Source organism: Erithacus rubecula (assembly GCF_903797595.1).
Source record: "Erithacus rubecula genome assembly, chromosome: 17".
NCBI classification, from domain to species: domain Eukaryota; kingdom Metazoa; phylum Chordata; class Aves; order Passeriformes; family Muscicapidae; genus Erithacus; species Erithacus rubecula.
In genome coordinates, this window is record NC_136669.1 from 14,940,894 (window position 1) to 14,954,865 (window position 13,972).

The window sequence follows — 13,972 nt, forward strand, 5'->3', positions numbered from 1 at the left end:
AAATCAGTGGCTCATCCCCTGCCACCTGCACAGTCCAGCCCCAGTGCTGGAGGGGGGACCAGCCCATCTCATCTTCGGCAGCTCAGCAAGGTCATAGCTGCTGGGACTGTGGCTCCCTGCTGCTTTATCTCCCTGAGAACCACAGGAGCTGTGCCTGGGCCAGTACTGGGGACCAGGGACTGTGGTGGGATGGAGCTGAGGATGGGAACATGGGCAGATGCTGGGATAAGAGGTCACCCTTACCAGGGGTAGGCAGGCAGGGAGCACTGATTCGAGGAGCAGAGAACACCCTTGATGGGGTGAGAGGGGCTTAGACACAGCATGAGTGCTGAGCCCAGGAGCACTGTCGAGGCAGGAACTGTGCTCAGTGTGGCAGGAGGGGCTCGAGCAGAGCCTGGAGCAGCATTGCTGCAAGGAACTGCTCCAGGCCCATCAATCACACTCTCAGAGCTGCCTCACAGGCTCCTGTCGCCTTCATAAGTGCCTGGAGGCCTGGTAACATCTGTCAGCTTGACTGAGCTTTAATCAGAGGCTTTAATCACTGTCACTGTGCTACAAGTCCTTGACAGTGCTGTGGCAGCTCCCCATCTCCAGGGGATCGCCAACATCCCAATCCACAGAAGCATGAGTCTTTCAGGCTGGAGCATCCCTGGTGATGGGCATTTGCAATGTCCAGCCCTTCCTCTGGGTGCCCCAAACCCACCCAGCAGAGTCACAGGGATTCTCTAGTATCTCATAACAAGGACTTGGTGCAGGAGGGGGTTAAGAACCAGTGACCCGGGCTGTGGGCTCCCAGTTGAGTGCCTTGTGGTGTACTGGAGCAGTGGCCTGGGGAATCCTCCTTGCCTCACCTGCCACGCCAGGAGAGGCAGGGGTGCTGAGTGTGCTGTCTCATTGCAGGGCACGGCGTATCACGTCCGCGTCTCTGCCTACAACATGAAGGGCTGGGGTCCCCCGCAAGCCTCCACGCCCCCCTTCGCCATCCCTTCCAGTGAGTACCCCCAGGGCACTGCCATGGCAGCCAGCCCTGGGCAGCAGCTCCCTGTGCCATCAGGGGTCCCTCTCACTGCTGGCATGGGACCAGCAGCTCTCTGTGCCATCCAGGGGTCCCTCTCACTGCTGGCATGGGCATCAGGAGCTGTCTGTGCCATCCAGGGTCCTCTCACTGCTGGCACTGGGACCAGCAGCTCCCTGTGCCATCCAGGGCTCCTTCTCACTGCTGGCACGGGCATCAGGAGCTGTCTGTGCCATCCAGGGGTCCCTCTCACTGCTGGCACTGGGACCAGCAGCTTCCTGTGCCATCCAGGGGTCCCTCTCACTGCTGGCACAGGGATCAGGACTCTCTGTGCCATCCAGGGGTCCCTCTCACTGCTGGCACGGGGATCAGGAGCTCTCTGTGCCATCCAGGGGTCCCTCTCACTGCTGGCACGGGGATCAGGATCTCTCTGTGCCACCCAGGGGACCCTCTCACTGCTGGCACGGGCATCAGGAGCTCTCTGTGCCATCCAGGGGTCCCTCTCACTGCTGGCATGGGGACCAGCAGCTCCCTGTGGACCCAGGGGCAGAGGCAGAATTTGGAGTCTCAGACCAGGCAGGGAGTCTGTGCCTAGGAGTCTGTGATGCTGCCTCCAGTCAACAGCTGAATTGAATTATCCTTGCCCCCTGGGAAAGGCTGAGCCATTTCAGGCCACCTGGATCAGCTCATCCCATGGAGGAAGCTGGGAGGTGGCCAAGAGCCAAGACTCAGAGTGGTGCTGGTTGGCAGGGGCCTCCAACTGTGCCACCACATGGTCTCTTTCATCCAGCCCAGACCCAAGGACCTGCATTCCCTGGCATGGAGCTGGGATGGGGTCACGAGCCCCAGCAGAGACCAGCTCTGGGCTGTCAGCACACTCCTCCCGATGCTGGCCTTGGGAAAAGTGTCAGGAAACAGCCACCCAGTGTCACACAAGGCACCCCAGGGTGCTGGGTGGAGAAGGGCCAGGAGGACTGGCTGGAAGGAGCAGCCCAAAGGGTGAAGTTCAGGACTGAGGGGGCTCCAGAATGGCCTCTGCCCCTTGTCACCAGTTCCAAAACAGGTGCCTGTGTGACATCCCTTGGGATTGGTGCTGTGAATGAGCAATGAGTAGCCCCATGGGAGGCTGAGCTTGTCCCAAGGATCAGGCCATGGGAGCACATGCTGTACCACCATGCTGCAGGCACCCAGGGAGCAGTGAGGGCACCAGGGACAGGCAGAGGTGATCAGTGATGGGTCAGAGATGTGCAGCACCATGCACAGCTCTGGCTGCAGATCCACAGAACACTGAAATCACCAAAATCCATTTTCATGTCTAGGAATGCACATAGCAGGGCACAGCTGTCCACTACCCTGGCTTTATCTTGTCCCTGTCATGTTTGCACCCACTTTAAAGCTCATTTGCCATCTCACACAGGTCACATTCCCTGTGACCAACATCCAAGTGGCATCAATTGAGTGTGGCTGAAGTGAATCAGACAGGAGTGGAGTTTATTTATTTTTATTGCCAGTAATATTTCTCCCTTCAGTGAGATCCCTCCCTGGCCCAGCAGAATATAGTCAGGCACCTCCCTGGGTGTTTTTAAAGCTACTAAAAATAGCGGCAAGTTCTAGCCAAAGTTAACAGAGCTGAACTTTCCATGGAAAACAGCAGCGGGCAGGACACGGGGTGTTTAAAGCAATTAATATAAAGCTGAGGGAGAAGAGCCTGCAGGTCTCCAGCCCTGCTCATGGTCCTGCTGCTGTCCCACAGCGGGTGGAGCTGGCAGGAGTTTATTTATGTGTTTGTCGAGGTAAGCCTAGCTCCCAGTGCTCATCTGGAGTAACTGGGGAAGACCTGGAGGAAGAGACTGGAAAGAATTTTATTTTTTTAAGGCCAGTGAAGTGCAGCAGCAACAGACAGAACCTTGTTCCTTCCCTCTGGTGTGTCCCTGCCACGCTGTGGGGTGGCCATGGGGCGCTCAGCGGAGCTGGGTGTTCCTGGGAAGAGGACAAAAGCAGCATCTCTCAGCACACCCAGCACCCACAACTGCTGCCAGGCTGTGGCACGGGGGGCACACCCAGGGGATGTGGGAGGAGGGGCTGGGAGCCCCTTTTCCCCCAGGCAGGGGGTGCAGGGGTGATGCTGCTGTGTTCCCACAGACTGGCGGGAGTTGGACGGCCGGGCGCCGCGGCGGCGGGGACAGGCTGAGGCTCTGGACCACCTTCTGGGCCAGGTGAAGACTGTCCACCAGCACTGCATTTGCCACGGTGAGCCCACAGCACAGTGCTCCAGGGAGCTGGGTGGGGGGCAGCTGAGCCCCCAGATTGTGGTGTGATCCACAGAGCTGGGATGGTGTGCAGGAACAGGGCTGTGCCGTGGATGAGCAGAGCAGGGAGGCGGCTCAGGCAGTGGAGATCTCAGCAGAGCCCTCCCAACAGGCTGGCAGCAGCTCTTCATCTCCTGCTGCAGCATCCTCTGCTCTCTGCTCCACAGAACCCTGCAAGAACCAGCCCCAGAGCAGAAAACATTCAGTCTCCAAGAGCCTGAAGCACCTCTTCCACCCTGGCAGCAAGTTTCTCAAGACCCTGAAGCGGTGAGAGGCTGGTGCAGGGGTTGGTGAGAGCCCCTGTCCCAGCAGAGCTGCCCATCCCGAGAGCTGGGGGTGCACACGGGGACTGGGGGTGCTCAGAGCAGGGTCTGCACCAGGAGTGAGCTGCTGGTGTCCGTGGAGGTGAGTCCTATGGCCAGAGATAAAAGGTTCTCTTGGTGTTGCCATTTGGACTGGCCAAGCTGTGCTGGTGCCCAGAATCCCTGCACCACTTTGAGAGTCACCTGGCATCCCACCTTGTCCAGAGCAGTGTCCCCTGCACAGTCTGCCCCATCTCTGTCCCATGTGCTGCAGGGTCATGGGCCATGGTATCTGCTGGGACATGCTGGGTTCCTGTCCCTGCTTCCTGTACCAGCCACAAGCCTCTTCTGCCACAGGCTGTTGGAGACAAGTGGAGATCTGGGGCAGGGCATCTCCTCTTCCCTCAGGAAAGGGACCACTTGGGAGATGGAGCTGGCAGCTGGGGGTAGCACTGAAGTCTGTTTTCCCTCCCATGCAGCGGCCTCTATCTGACAGCCATCTTCTACAAGGATGACAACATCCTGGTCACCCATGAAGACCAGATCCCTGTGGTGGAGATTGATGACACCTACTCCTGCCTGCTCATGCAGGATTTCCTCTGGCTTACCAAGGTGGGTGGCTGAAGGACCCTGGGCCTGGGCAGAGGGCTAGGAGTGCCAGGGTGACCCAGGCAGGCATCAGGAAACACTGCTGCCCCTCCAGCCTGGACACTGGGGCTTGGCAGTGCAGGCAGCCCATGGACTTGCTGTTTGCTGGGGTTCAGCATGGACCAGGAAACTCCCAGAGAATGGCATTTCATCCCAACCCCTGGAAGCCCAAAGATGGGTGACAGACCAGTGTCACACTGGGCAGGCTGTGTGCCAGGGCGAGTGGGCACTGCCTTTCCACAGGGATGTCAGTGGCTGTTGAACTGCTTCCCCTCAGCATCCTGCCATGGCACCTCTGCCTCTGCTGTAGAATGCACAGGGAGGTGCTGCCAGCTCCTCCAATGTCAGCAGACTTAGGGAAAGGACAGGTGGGCAGCTCAGGGCCAAATAATTTGCTGGGTGGGCCTTACCTACCGATGGAGAGTGCTTTCTTCTCCCTCCCCACTTTGGCCAACTTGTATTCAAACTTAAAGTTTCAGTCCTAGATGAAGATGGATGTCTGAGTGGACAGGCTCAGGGCTGCCCTGGAGGCATCTCAGAGCCTGTGGCACAAGATTTGTTTGCACCCAGCTGAGGGGTGTTGAATGCCTACACACATCCCTAACCCAACTCAGAGAGGCAAACAATTTCCCCAAAACCCCCTCAACTGCAGCAGCAGTGACACTCTTTGGTGTGTGCAGGTGTCATGTATGTGGGATGAGATCCTGTGGCTAAGGCAGTGTGTCACCGTGTCCCAGTCTTCCTGCTCCTGCATCCTGCAGACACGCTTCAAGATGCTGCTGGCCATCTCACAGATGCAGGTGAGGGGCAGCCTGGGAGGGGAACAAACACCTTTAGTGGGAATCTGGGGGCTGAGCTCCCTTGGGAGCAGCATGCAAATGTACCACAGTCAGGGTAAACCCGGGATCTGCTGGCCATGACTGTGTGTCCCTGCCTCATCCTCCCTGGCAGGACTCTGGCCAGGGGACAGTGAGGTGCCAGGTGTCACGGCAAGTCTCATGCAGAGGGGCTGGGGACCATCAGGGTGCTTTTCTGGGCAGACTGTTTCCAGCAGGCAGCTGCAGGCACATCCCAGCTGCCCAGGATACCTCCTGACCCTCTGCTTTCTCCTGCCTTCCCACCCTGTCGCACAGGGGCTGCTGGGCATCCAGGACCTGGGGCAGGTCTTCTTCGAGCCCATCAAAGACAAACAGGGCAACATCCTCATCGTCACCCTGAAGGAGGTGAAGACCAGCCAGACGTTTGAGAGCGTGCGCTGGGTGCCCGTCTGCAAGCTGCAGAGCAGCCGCAAGTCCGTCTCGTCCCCAGAGGAGCCCACGGCTCTGGACATGCTGCTCATCTCCGTCCAGGTCTGTGCTGGGGCTCCCCTGGGAAACACCAGAGCTCCCTGCTCCCCCTCTGCCTGCAAAGGGCACAGCAGCCAGCCTCCAAAAATCCTCTTGTTTCAAGGGGAGGCATCAAGTTGGTGCCAAATTCACCCTGGCAGCACCAGGTTGTCTTCCTGTGCTGCTCCCCTTCTCCAGCTGGTCTGGCTGTGCTGCAGCATCAGCACCAGCCCTGCTGTGAGGACTTGCTGAGTCCAGCAGTGCCTTTGTTCCCAGGACAAGCTGGCTTACCACCAGCGGAGCAGCCATGCCCTCTCCCCAGGCCTCTACCTGGGCTACTTGAAGCTGTGCAGTGCCGTGGATCAGATCCGAGTGCTGGTGCCAGAGCAGCTCCCCAACATCCTGTGCCATGTCAAGATTCGCTCCAACCCCAACATCTCCAGGTGGGATTTGCAGGGCTGCTCAGCCAGGGCAGCCAGGCTGCTCTGTCCCACCCAGGCTAACAGCATCCATCACCTCCTGCTTCAGCAGCAGCAGCATAATATTCCCTCTTATCCCTGCCATGCAGGGCTCTCAGGTACAGGGTGGGATTGTTGGGGTGTCCTGTGTGGGGTCAGGACTGAGCTGAACAATCCCTGTGGGTCCCATCCATCTCAGCATATTCTATGATTCTGATTCTACCTAGAGCAAACTACGTTCCCTCTCTACCTCCACCTCTCCCACATCTCTGGGGATGCTGCGATGTCTGGGAGAGGAACAGCCAAGCAGACACAGCTCTCAGAGTAATTGTGTCCATGTCCACCTGAGCTGCTCCCTCCTTCACCTGTCTGTCTCTGGCCTTCTGCAGGGAGGAGTGGGAGTGGCTGCAGAAGATGGCCAGTGTGGAGGAGCCTGTTTCCACAGAGACAGAGGCTGACAGGTCCCAGAACTCCTTTTTTCAGGAACTCCAAGTGGCCATCAAGGAGCTGATGACCCTGGTGAACATCCCATTGCAGGAGGTAGAGGCAGGAGCCAAGGTCTGGGGCATAGGGGGGGAATGGGGCTGTGAGTATGGTGCTGGTGGTTGCAGCAGGTGGGGAACTGCATGTCTGGACCTCCTTGTGGGGCTGGAACACCCAGATTTTAGTGCTGTGTGAACAGGTGAATGGTGAGTCTGCCTGGCCAAGGGACACTGTCCACAGAGGCTGTTTGTCCTTCCCACACTGTACCCCCAAAGCAACAACAACAAATCTGGGTCTGTTACCACTGCCAGTGGTTTGGTCCCAGGTAGAATGAGACCAGCCCAACTCTGCCCCTCCAAAGGAGTGCTGGGCTGGAGCTGCAGCCCCTGGGGCTGCATGGGGATAAACCTTCTTCCACCACGCCAGGTGTCTGCTGGGAAGCAACCCACCAGCCCCAGACACAGGCATGTGCTTCTGGCTGGGCAGCTGTGAGGGCACCTCCCTGCACATCCCTGAACCATTACTGGTGGCACATTTTTGACACCCTGCCATGGTGACTTTGACCAGAAGTTTCGAGACTTTTAGGAAAAATGAGAGAAGAGGTGATGAGATGATGCAGATGATGCCAGAAGCAAGGAGCCCATGGTTGAGTGCTGAAGCTGCAGTGTCCCCTGGCTGCAGGTGGTCCCTGCTCTGTGCATGAGGACTGGGCAGAAGCCCCACCAGGTCATGTGTGCAGCTGTTACCTGCACTGTCTTCTTGCAGGCCAAAGACTTCCGTCTGTACAGCCAAGAGGTGCTGGACTTTGGGGATCAGGTCTCCTTCCTGCTGCTGCTGCCTCCATCAGATGATGTCTGCACTGCTCCAGGCCAGAACAACCCCTACACCCCTCGCTCTGGCTTCCTCACACTGCCACTGCAGATCTTCGAGCTGGGTAAGGACAGGCAATGCCAAAACCCAACCCTGCTGGTCCCCTTGTCCTCTGAGGCCCTCCTGAGATCTGGGCAGTGGGGTGGCTGGAGTTTCCCCACTCCCTGGGGAGGAGAGATGGAGAGGTGTGCTGTCCAGGTGGACAGAGTTGCCTCTTTATCTTGGGTGGCAGGGAGGAGCCTGTAGGGCATCCACAGCATGGGACCTGATGTTTTTCATCCCCCCTCCCTCTCTTGTTTCCTCTCCCAGTTCACTTCTTCACCTATGACCGGGAGTTCATCACGCAGTACTGCCAGGTGTCTGCCCTGCTGGAGCTGGAGTCGCTCCTCTCCCAGCAGAGCCTCAGGGAGGCTTTCTCCAATGCCGAGCTCTCCACTGCCAAGCAGAGGCACCAGCAGGTTCAGGACTACATCCAGGTATGGGATGGCTCCTGGTGGGAGCCAAGCTCAACAGTGCCCCTGATGTGCCAGGACTCGGGCAGCAGCATCTGCATCAGAGGAGTTCCCTGGTTTTGGTGGCTCTGGGGGGTTCCTTTGATGTGGTGGTGGGCAGCAGCAGGTTGGCCTTCCATAGATTCATGGAATGGTTTGAGTTGAAACAGACATTAAACCTCATCCAGTTCCACCTTCTACTATCCCAGGTTGCTCCAAGCCCCATCCATTCTGGCCTTGGGCACTGCCAGGGATCCAGGGGCAGCCACAGCTTCTCTGGGCACCCTGTGCCAGGGCCTCACTTCCCTCACAACCAAGAATTCCTTACCCATATCCCATCTAACCCTGCCCTCTGCAATGGACGTGCCCTCCTAGCTGGAAAAGGGCCTGCAAGTGCATTTTGGGATGGACTTGCAAAAGAGCTTCCCATGCTGCCCTGTCCCCAGCAGCCCTGCTGGGCCAGCAGCTGCATCCTCCTCCTACCTGAGAGTACTTTGCATTTCCCGGCTCAGGGATTCCCCCAAAGCTCTGGGGAGAGGTGTGTGTCCAGACTCCGTGTTCTGCCGTGGGACTTTCTTGTTGCTGTCGTTTGCTGTGTGAAAGGGCTCCTCCGTTTCCTCTGTTGGCAGCAAATGGAGGAGATCTGGCGGGAGATGCGCTGGATCATGGATGTGCTGCAGCACGCCCGCTACAAGCAGCCCTCCTGCGGGGTCTCTCTCAGTGGCTTCCTCAGCGAGCCCGGGGGTCCAATGAAGGAGAAAACTCGATCCTCCTCGTCCCACCTTGACTACCTTCCATCCCCAGTGCCCTCCCCAGAGACCAGCCGCAAGCTCAACTCTGGTAAGGACCGGGCTGTACCAGGCTCCTGCTCGGGGGGCGCGGGGGCTGCCCGCACCCGGTGCGTCAGGGCTGGGGCCGGCAGGACGGGCAGGGCAGTCGGGCCCAGCCGAGGCAAGGCTCGCTCTGCTGTGCTGTGCCAAGCGCAGCTCAGGTGCGCGACAAGGGGCTAAACCTCACAGGCTTCCTTGGATTCCGCCTCAGCGAGGGTCGTTCACACTCAGGCTGAACCCCCGTTTGCTCCTCCCTTCCCTCGCAGACTCGCACGGGCTGTCGGATGAGGAAGGCTCCTCGGAGGTGTTCCTGGCCACCGATAGCGACTACGACTCCAGCCGGGCGCAGAGCCCGAAGGAGCTGGACCTGGTGTACTCCTCCTCGGGGCCCGAGTGCTGCGGCCGGAGGGCGGCCCGCACCCTGCGGGACAGTGCCCCCCGATGTCCTGCAGAGCCACGAGCTCAAGACGCCATCGCCGGTGCCGCCCCCGCCCGAGGAGCCGCGGCCACCGCCCGCGCTCTACGACAGCGACTTCGTCCTGCCCAGCCGGCAGATCGAGCTGCTGCGCATCACGGAGAAGCGACAGGCGTACTGCGTCCGCACCAGCAGCCTGGACTTCCCCAAGCCCCACTGCCCCGCCCCGAGAAAGTCCTGCCCCGGCTCTGTGGACAGCTCCCCGGTCGAGAGCAGGACCCCGGGCCACTGCGGCCAGCTCAGGCTGGGGACTGGCTCGACAGGCAGCCCCGAGCGCCACCGGGGCGGGCAGGGCTCGGAGCCCGTCTGCCGGACACGCTCAGATGAATGGACTCAGAGCTTGCCAGAGCAGCAGCCAGAGCAGCCCGGGGCTTGGCCGACCAAGGGAAGAAGCTGGGCTCTGTCACCTTGAGGGTCTGCCCTCAGTATGAAACGGGACTCTCCAAAGAGACCAGTGTCAAGGTACCAGAGCCTGTAACAGGTGGCAGAGCGGCTCTGCCGTGCCTGCTGGGACAGGGCTGGCAGGATGAGGACACAGGCAGCAGGGCTCGTGTGCCCAATACCTGGCAGTGCCCTCCCCATCCTCGGGGTGAGGTCGCCTGCAGACCCACAGCACTCCTGCCCTGACTCCTGCTGTCCCTGCTGGAGGGGTGAGGGTCGTGGTAGGACGGGGTGTTTCTGCAGGAGCAATGGCTACTGCTGCAGAAGGAGTGAGCCAGGGCCACACACAGTGAATTCCAGGGTCAAGGTGGTGGGGCTGAAGTTCAGCTCTTGCTCTGTGGTTCAGCAGGTGACAGACAGTAGGTTGCTGCCACCCAGTGTGGGCAGGCAGAGCAAAGGACACACTGCCACGTCCTTGCCCACGTCCTTGCCACGTCCTGGTGTTCAAACACATCATCCTTCTGGGCCAAAATTCATCCACCACCCCTGCCCTGGCCATGCTTTTCCTACAGGGTCCCCTTCCCAGGTGTGTGATCTCTGCTCCAGCCTTCCCCATTAGGGAAGGAAGAGCAGGAGCCTTTTGTCTCCAGCCTATGGCAATTCCAGTGGCAGAACCCACTCCAGTTCCTGCTGGGGCAGCAGGAAGAGCTCCTTCCATGCTCCTTCAGACTATGCTGGAGCAGATGTGTGACCTGACTCCTCTCCATGAGGGCTTTGCTGCCAAGAGCTGACCTCCCAGCTCTGATCACTCACACCTGTTCCAGGTGGGATCCCCACATAGGACATCCCCCAGGACGCACACCTTGGGCAGGTCCCCCTCTGGCTTTGTGCCCTCCTTTGGTCCCAGTCATGGAGAGCCTTCCCATGTTGAAATTCCCCTTCTGAGACGTTCCTGGTGCCCAGGACTGAGGATGATGGAGCAGAAAATCATTCAATCATGCACTGGTTTGGGTTGAAAGCGACCCTATGGGAATGGCAGAGGAATAACAGAGCCAACAGGCTGATTGGTTTATTGCTGGGGAAGTTTGATAGCCAGTGTCTCTGCACCCAGCCAGGACATCCTAGCAGAGACAACTCTGCCTCACCAGATTATTTTCCACTTGAGGAATGTCCATAGATTTCTATGGAACTGAAGCACAACGCTCGGGTTCTTGGCAGGCTGCCCACGTGGCTTTTGAAGTTGCAGAGCTCTGGACACGCCTGCTTGAAAGCGTTTTACGATGTTCTCCTCGAAGAAAGGCGAGTTCAAAGGCACAGCTCCTCGGCTGGTGTAAATCAGCTGAGCCCTGCCACAGCTCTTCAGGGCTGGCAGTGCTCACGTGGGCCCAGGCTGGGACCACCCTGCCAAGGCAGCACTCCTGGTGCTCCACAAGCCCTCACAGATGTGCCAAAGGAAACGTTGTCTTGCCTGGGCAAGGATGGATGTCCTGCCTTTGGGTCTTTGAAGCCAAGCAGAGGCTCTCAATGTTAGCAGACTGATGAGCTCATTTTCATGACAGGATTTGGGATTCACAGGGCTGTCCCCAGGGGAGCTGCTGGTGGGAGAACCCCAAGCTTGTGCGTGGGATGAAATTTAGTGCTGTGTTCCAAAGAGGTTTCAGTTGTAGTTTGGCAGAGCTGTTGTGGTCCAGCTGGTCTGAGGGTGTGGAGCCCACTCACAGGAGGGACTTCACACAGATCCCTCCATGGTGCCAGGAGCAGGACAGGGACTATCCCTCTCCAGCTACAGGTGATGAGATAGTGGGGCAGCCTCAGCAGGTGCCACATACAAGGGTTGATGGCAAGGGCTTTGAGAGAGGAGTGGAGGCAGGAAGGCAGCCCATGAGTTTGGGCCCTGGCCTGCTGGGGCACCCCTTGGGCATTCCCTGGGCACAGCGTGCCCATGGCTCCGTGCCCGGCAGACACCGCTGGGGCAGCCGTTCCTCCACCCTCGCCATTCCTCCCCGCCGCGCGCTGCCCCGTTCCTCCTCATTCCTCCCCCTCACCATCCCTCTCTCCCGCCTCTCTCTCCCCACAGCTGCACATCACCAGCCAGACGCCTGCCAGGGAGGTGGTGAAGCTGGTGGTGCTGGAGATGAACGGCGTCTCGCAGGCCGTGCTGGGCTCGGCCGCCGTGTGCTACGGCGAGGAGCAGCTGGAGCACTTCGGGCTGGTGTTCGCTGGCGGCGAGGGCGAGCGCTGGCTCCCCGGCGACTGCTCGCCGCTGTCCCTCCACAGCAGCCAGCCCGACGGGCGCTTCTACGTCCGCATCAAGGAGACGTCCCCTCTGGTGCTGCAGTTCGCGCCGGCCACCACCGTGTGAGAGGAGCGGAGACCGCGGCATCGTCTCTGATGCTTCCTTCTTCCACAGACACCCTCTCGAAAGCCGTCCGCGGGGTGGGATGGGATCGTATTGGGTTGTGTGTTATTTGTTTGTGCTGGGTTTTTTTAGATTTTTTTTTTTTTTTTTTTTTTTTTTTTTAACCAAAGAGACATCGAGACTCAGTTTTTCTGATTGGAGGAGGGTGGAGTCCAGAGACCTCAGAGCTCAGGAGGAATCTCTGCAGGAATGGAATTTTTGAAGTAAACATTTTTAAGGAGAAGAGGGGGGGAGAGAGAGAGAGAGGAAAAATATTACAAGAAGAAGCAGCAATACTTTTTTCCTTTTTTTTTTTTTTTTTTTTCTGAAAAGCCTTGTTTGGGATCCACTGAAGGCAAAGCCACAGAGGATTGCTGGGGAGGGCTGTAGTGTCAGTGAGAAGAGGGCAAGAGCCACAAGGACAGCCCTGGGAAGGGTGTGTTTTCCTATCTGCCCTCCTTTCACTGCACCTGGAGAAATGATTCTCGCGCACAGTTTGCGGAACAAAATTATATTAGTATTTTTATTCTGAAAAAAAAGTCAATCATTGTGCCAGAGCCACTGGAGTTGGGCAAAGGTGAAGACCTTTTGACTTGTGTCCAAGACTAAAGGAACCCACGCAGCCAGCTCCCTGCACTCACAGACGTGTCAATACCACACTAGAGATTGCGATAGGGCATCTCCTGCAACCCCCTGGCTTCCCTGTCCCCCCGGGTGCCGTTTTGTTCTGGTGATTGTGCTTCTCTAGTACATCCTACAGCATGACGGTTTTGTTAGCCGCTAGGTCTCCTGTTAACAGGTTACTTTTCTGATCTCCTGTGGTCCATAGTAAAGAAGACTGCGCTGACTGCATGTCACTTGTCCTTCTTGGGCTTGGTGCATAGCATTCCATCATCCATCCATCTCCCAAGCCCGCCCTGATTCCGAGGGCTGGGCTTCTCTTTCCCAGGAGTGCTCAGTGGAATGCTTTCCACGCTGTGCAGCATTACATTGACAGACAAATCACATGTGTGGGAGCAAAGGACAAGTCAAAAATGCCCTTTGGGATTCATTGCTCTGGAAGGCAGCAAGATAAGTTTGGGTGTGCCAAGGCATCACCTCCACAGGGTGGTGAAACCCCAGAGCTACAGGGCTGGATGCCTAGGTCTGGTCCTGCAGCCTCCACTGAGGGAAGAACACCTGGAGAGGAACAGGGATGGAAGTGAGAATTCACAGCTGTATCACAGCTGGCACAAACACTGCCAGCAAGTGCCAGTCTGGCACCCCTTGGCAGGGCGAGGCTCCCGATGCTGCTGCACCTGCAGCAGCCACCTCACTGCCCTTCCCTTGGCACAGAGGGTCAGGGCAGGCAGCAGCCCCCATGGGGGTGCCAGGGTGCAGGAGGGGCTCTGGTCTGTCCTCTGTGGCTCCACAGAGGTTCCTTACGGTCACCTTGTGGCAGCCAGTGTGGCACAGGCAGGGATGTATCCCAGCAGGAGCCCTTCCTGCCCCACGTCAGAGCTCTGGGGAGGGGAGGGTGCTGTGCCACCCCCTCAGCTGCCCTGCACTGACGTCAGCGCAGGCTCCGCTGTGGGATGTGCAGGCCAGCAGCAAAGGAACTTTGTAAAAGGCTCTTCTCCCATCTCCTCTCTCCTTTGCTTGTCTTCTGCCTCCAGTTAAAACCAACCCCGCTCTCCCAGGTTAAGGAAGAAGTGGGTTGGTAAGTGCAGAGGCTCCCGTGGTGTTTGTAGTTGTTTGGCATCCACAGGCATTGGCATCCCGGAGAGGCAGGGTGGCCCCTCCCTTTGCCTGTGTCACCTACCGATGCTGGGAGCCTGAGGCAAGGCAGAGGGAGGGCACAACTGGTGGAGAACTAAGTGCCTTTTTGGAAGTCACAGAGTGAATTCAGTGTTAGATCAGGGCTGTGTACAGAAAGCTACATCTGCGTCCCTGATGCTCCTCAGCATGGAGCCCTGCAACTCCTGATGCCCTTTCATTTGACCCCAGA

General features: G+C 58.3%; 1 protein-coding gene across 1 annotated transcript in view; it reads left to right on the forward strand.

Annotated features, from left to right (window-relative positions):
- The window catches only part of LOC306809474 (ankyrin repeat and fibronectin type-III domain-containing protein 1-like), a 183,293-nt gene extending 171,328 nt beyond the window's left edge, over nucleotides 1-11,965 (forward strand). The window contains 15 exon segments of the mRNA XM_079321035.1: nucleotides 901-991; nucleotides 3,158-3,265; nucleotides 3,492-3,591; nucleotides 4,106-4,238; nucleotides 4,955-5,074; nucleotides 5,408-5,623; nucleotides 5,876-6,042; nucleotides 6,447-6,597; nucleotides 7,306-7,474; nucleotides 7,720-7,886; nucleotides 8,531-8,741; nucleotides 8,998-9,167; nucleotides 9,169-9,579; nucleotides 9,582-9,668; nucleotides 11,665-11,965. Coding sequence (XP_079177161.1) covers nucleotides 901-991; nucleotides 3,158-3,265; nucleotides 3,492-3,591; nucleotides 4,106-4,238; nucleotides 4,955-5,074; nucleotides 5,408-5,623; nucleotides 5,876-6,042; nucleotides 6,447-6,597; nucleotides 7,306-7,474; nucleotides 7,720-7,886; nucleotides 8,531-8,741; nucleotides 8,998-9,167; nucleotides 9,169-9,579; nucleotides 9,582-9,668; nucleotides 11,665-11,949 — 2,586 coding nt within the window. The 3' untranslated portion in view covers nucleotides 11,950-11,965.
- Nucleotides 11,966-13,972: the final 2,007 nt, after the last annotated feature.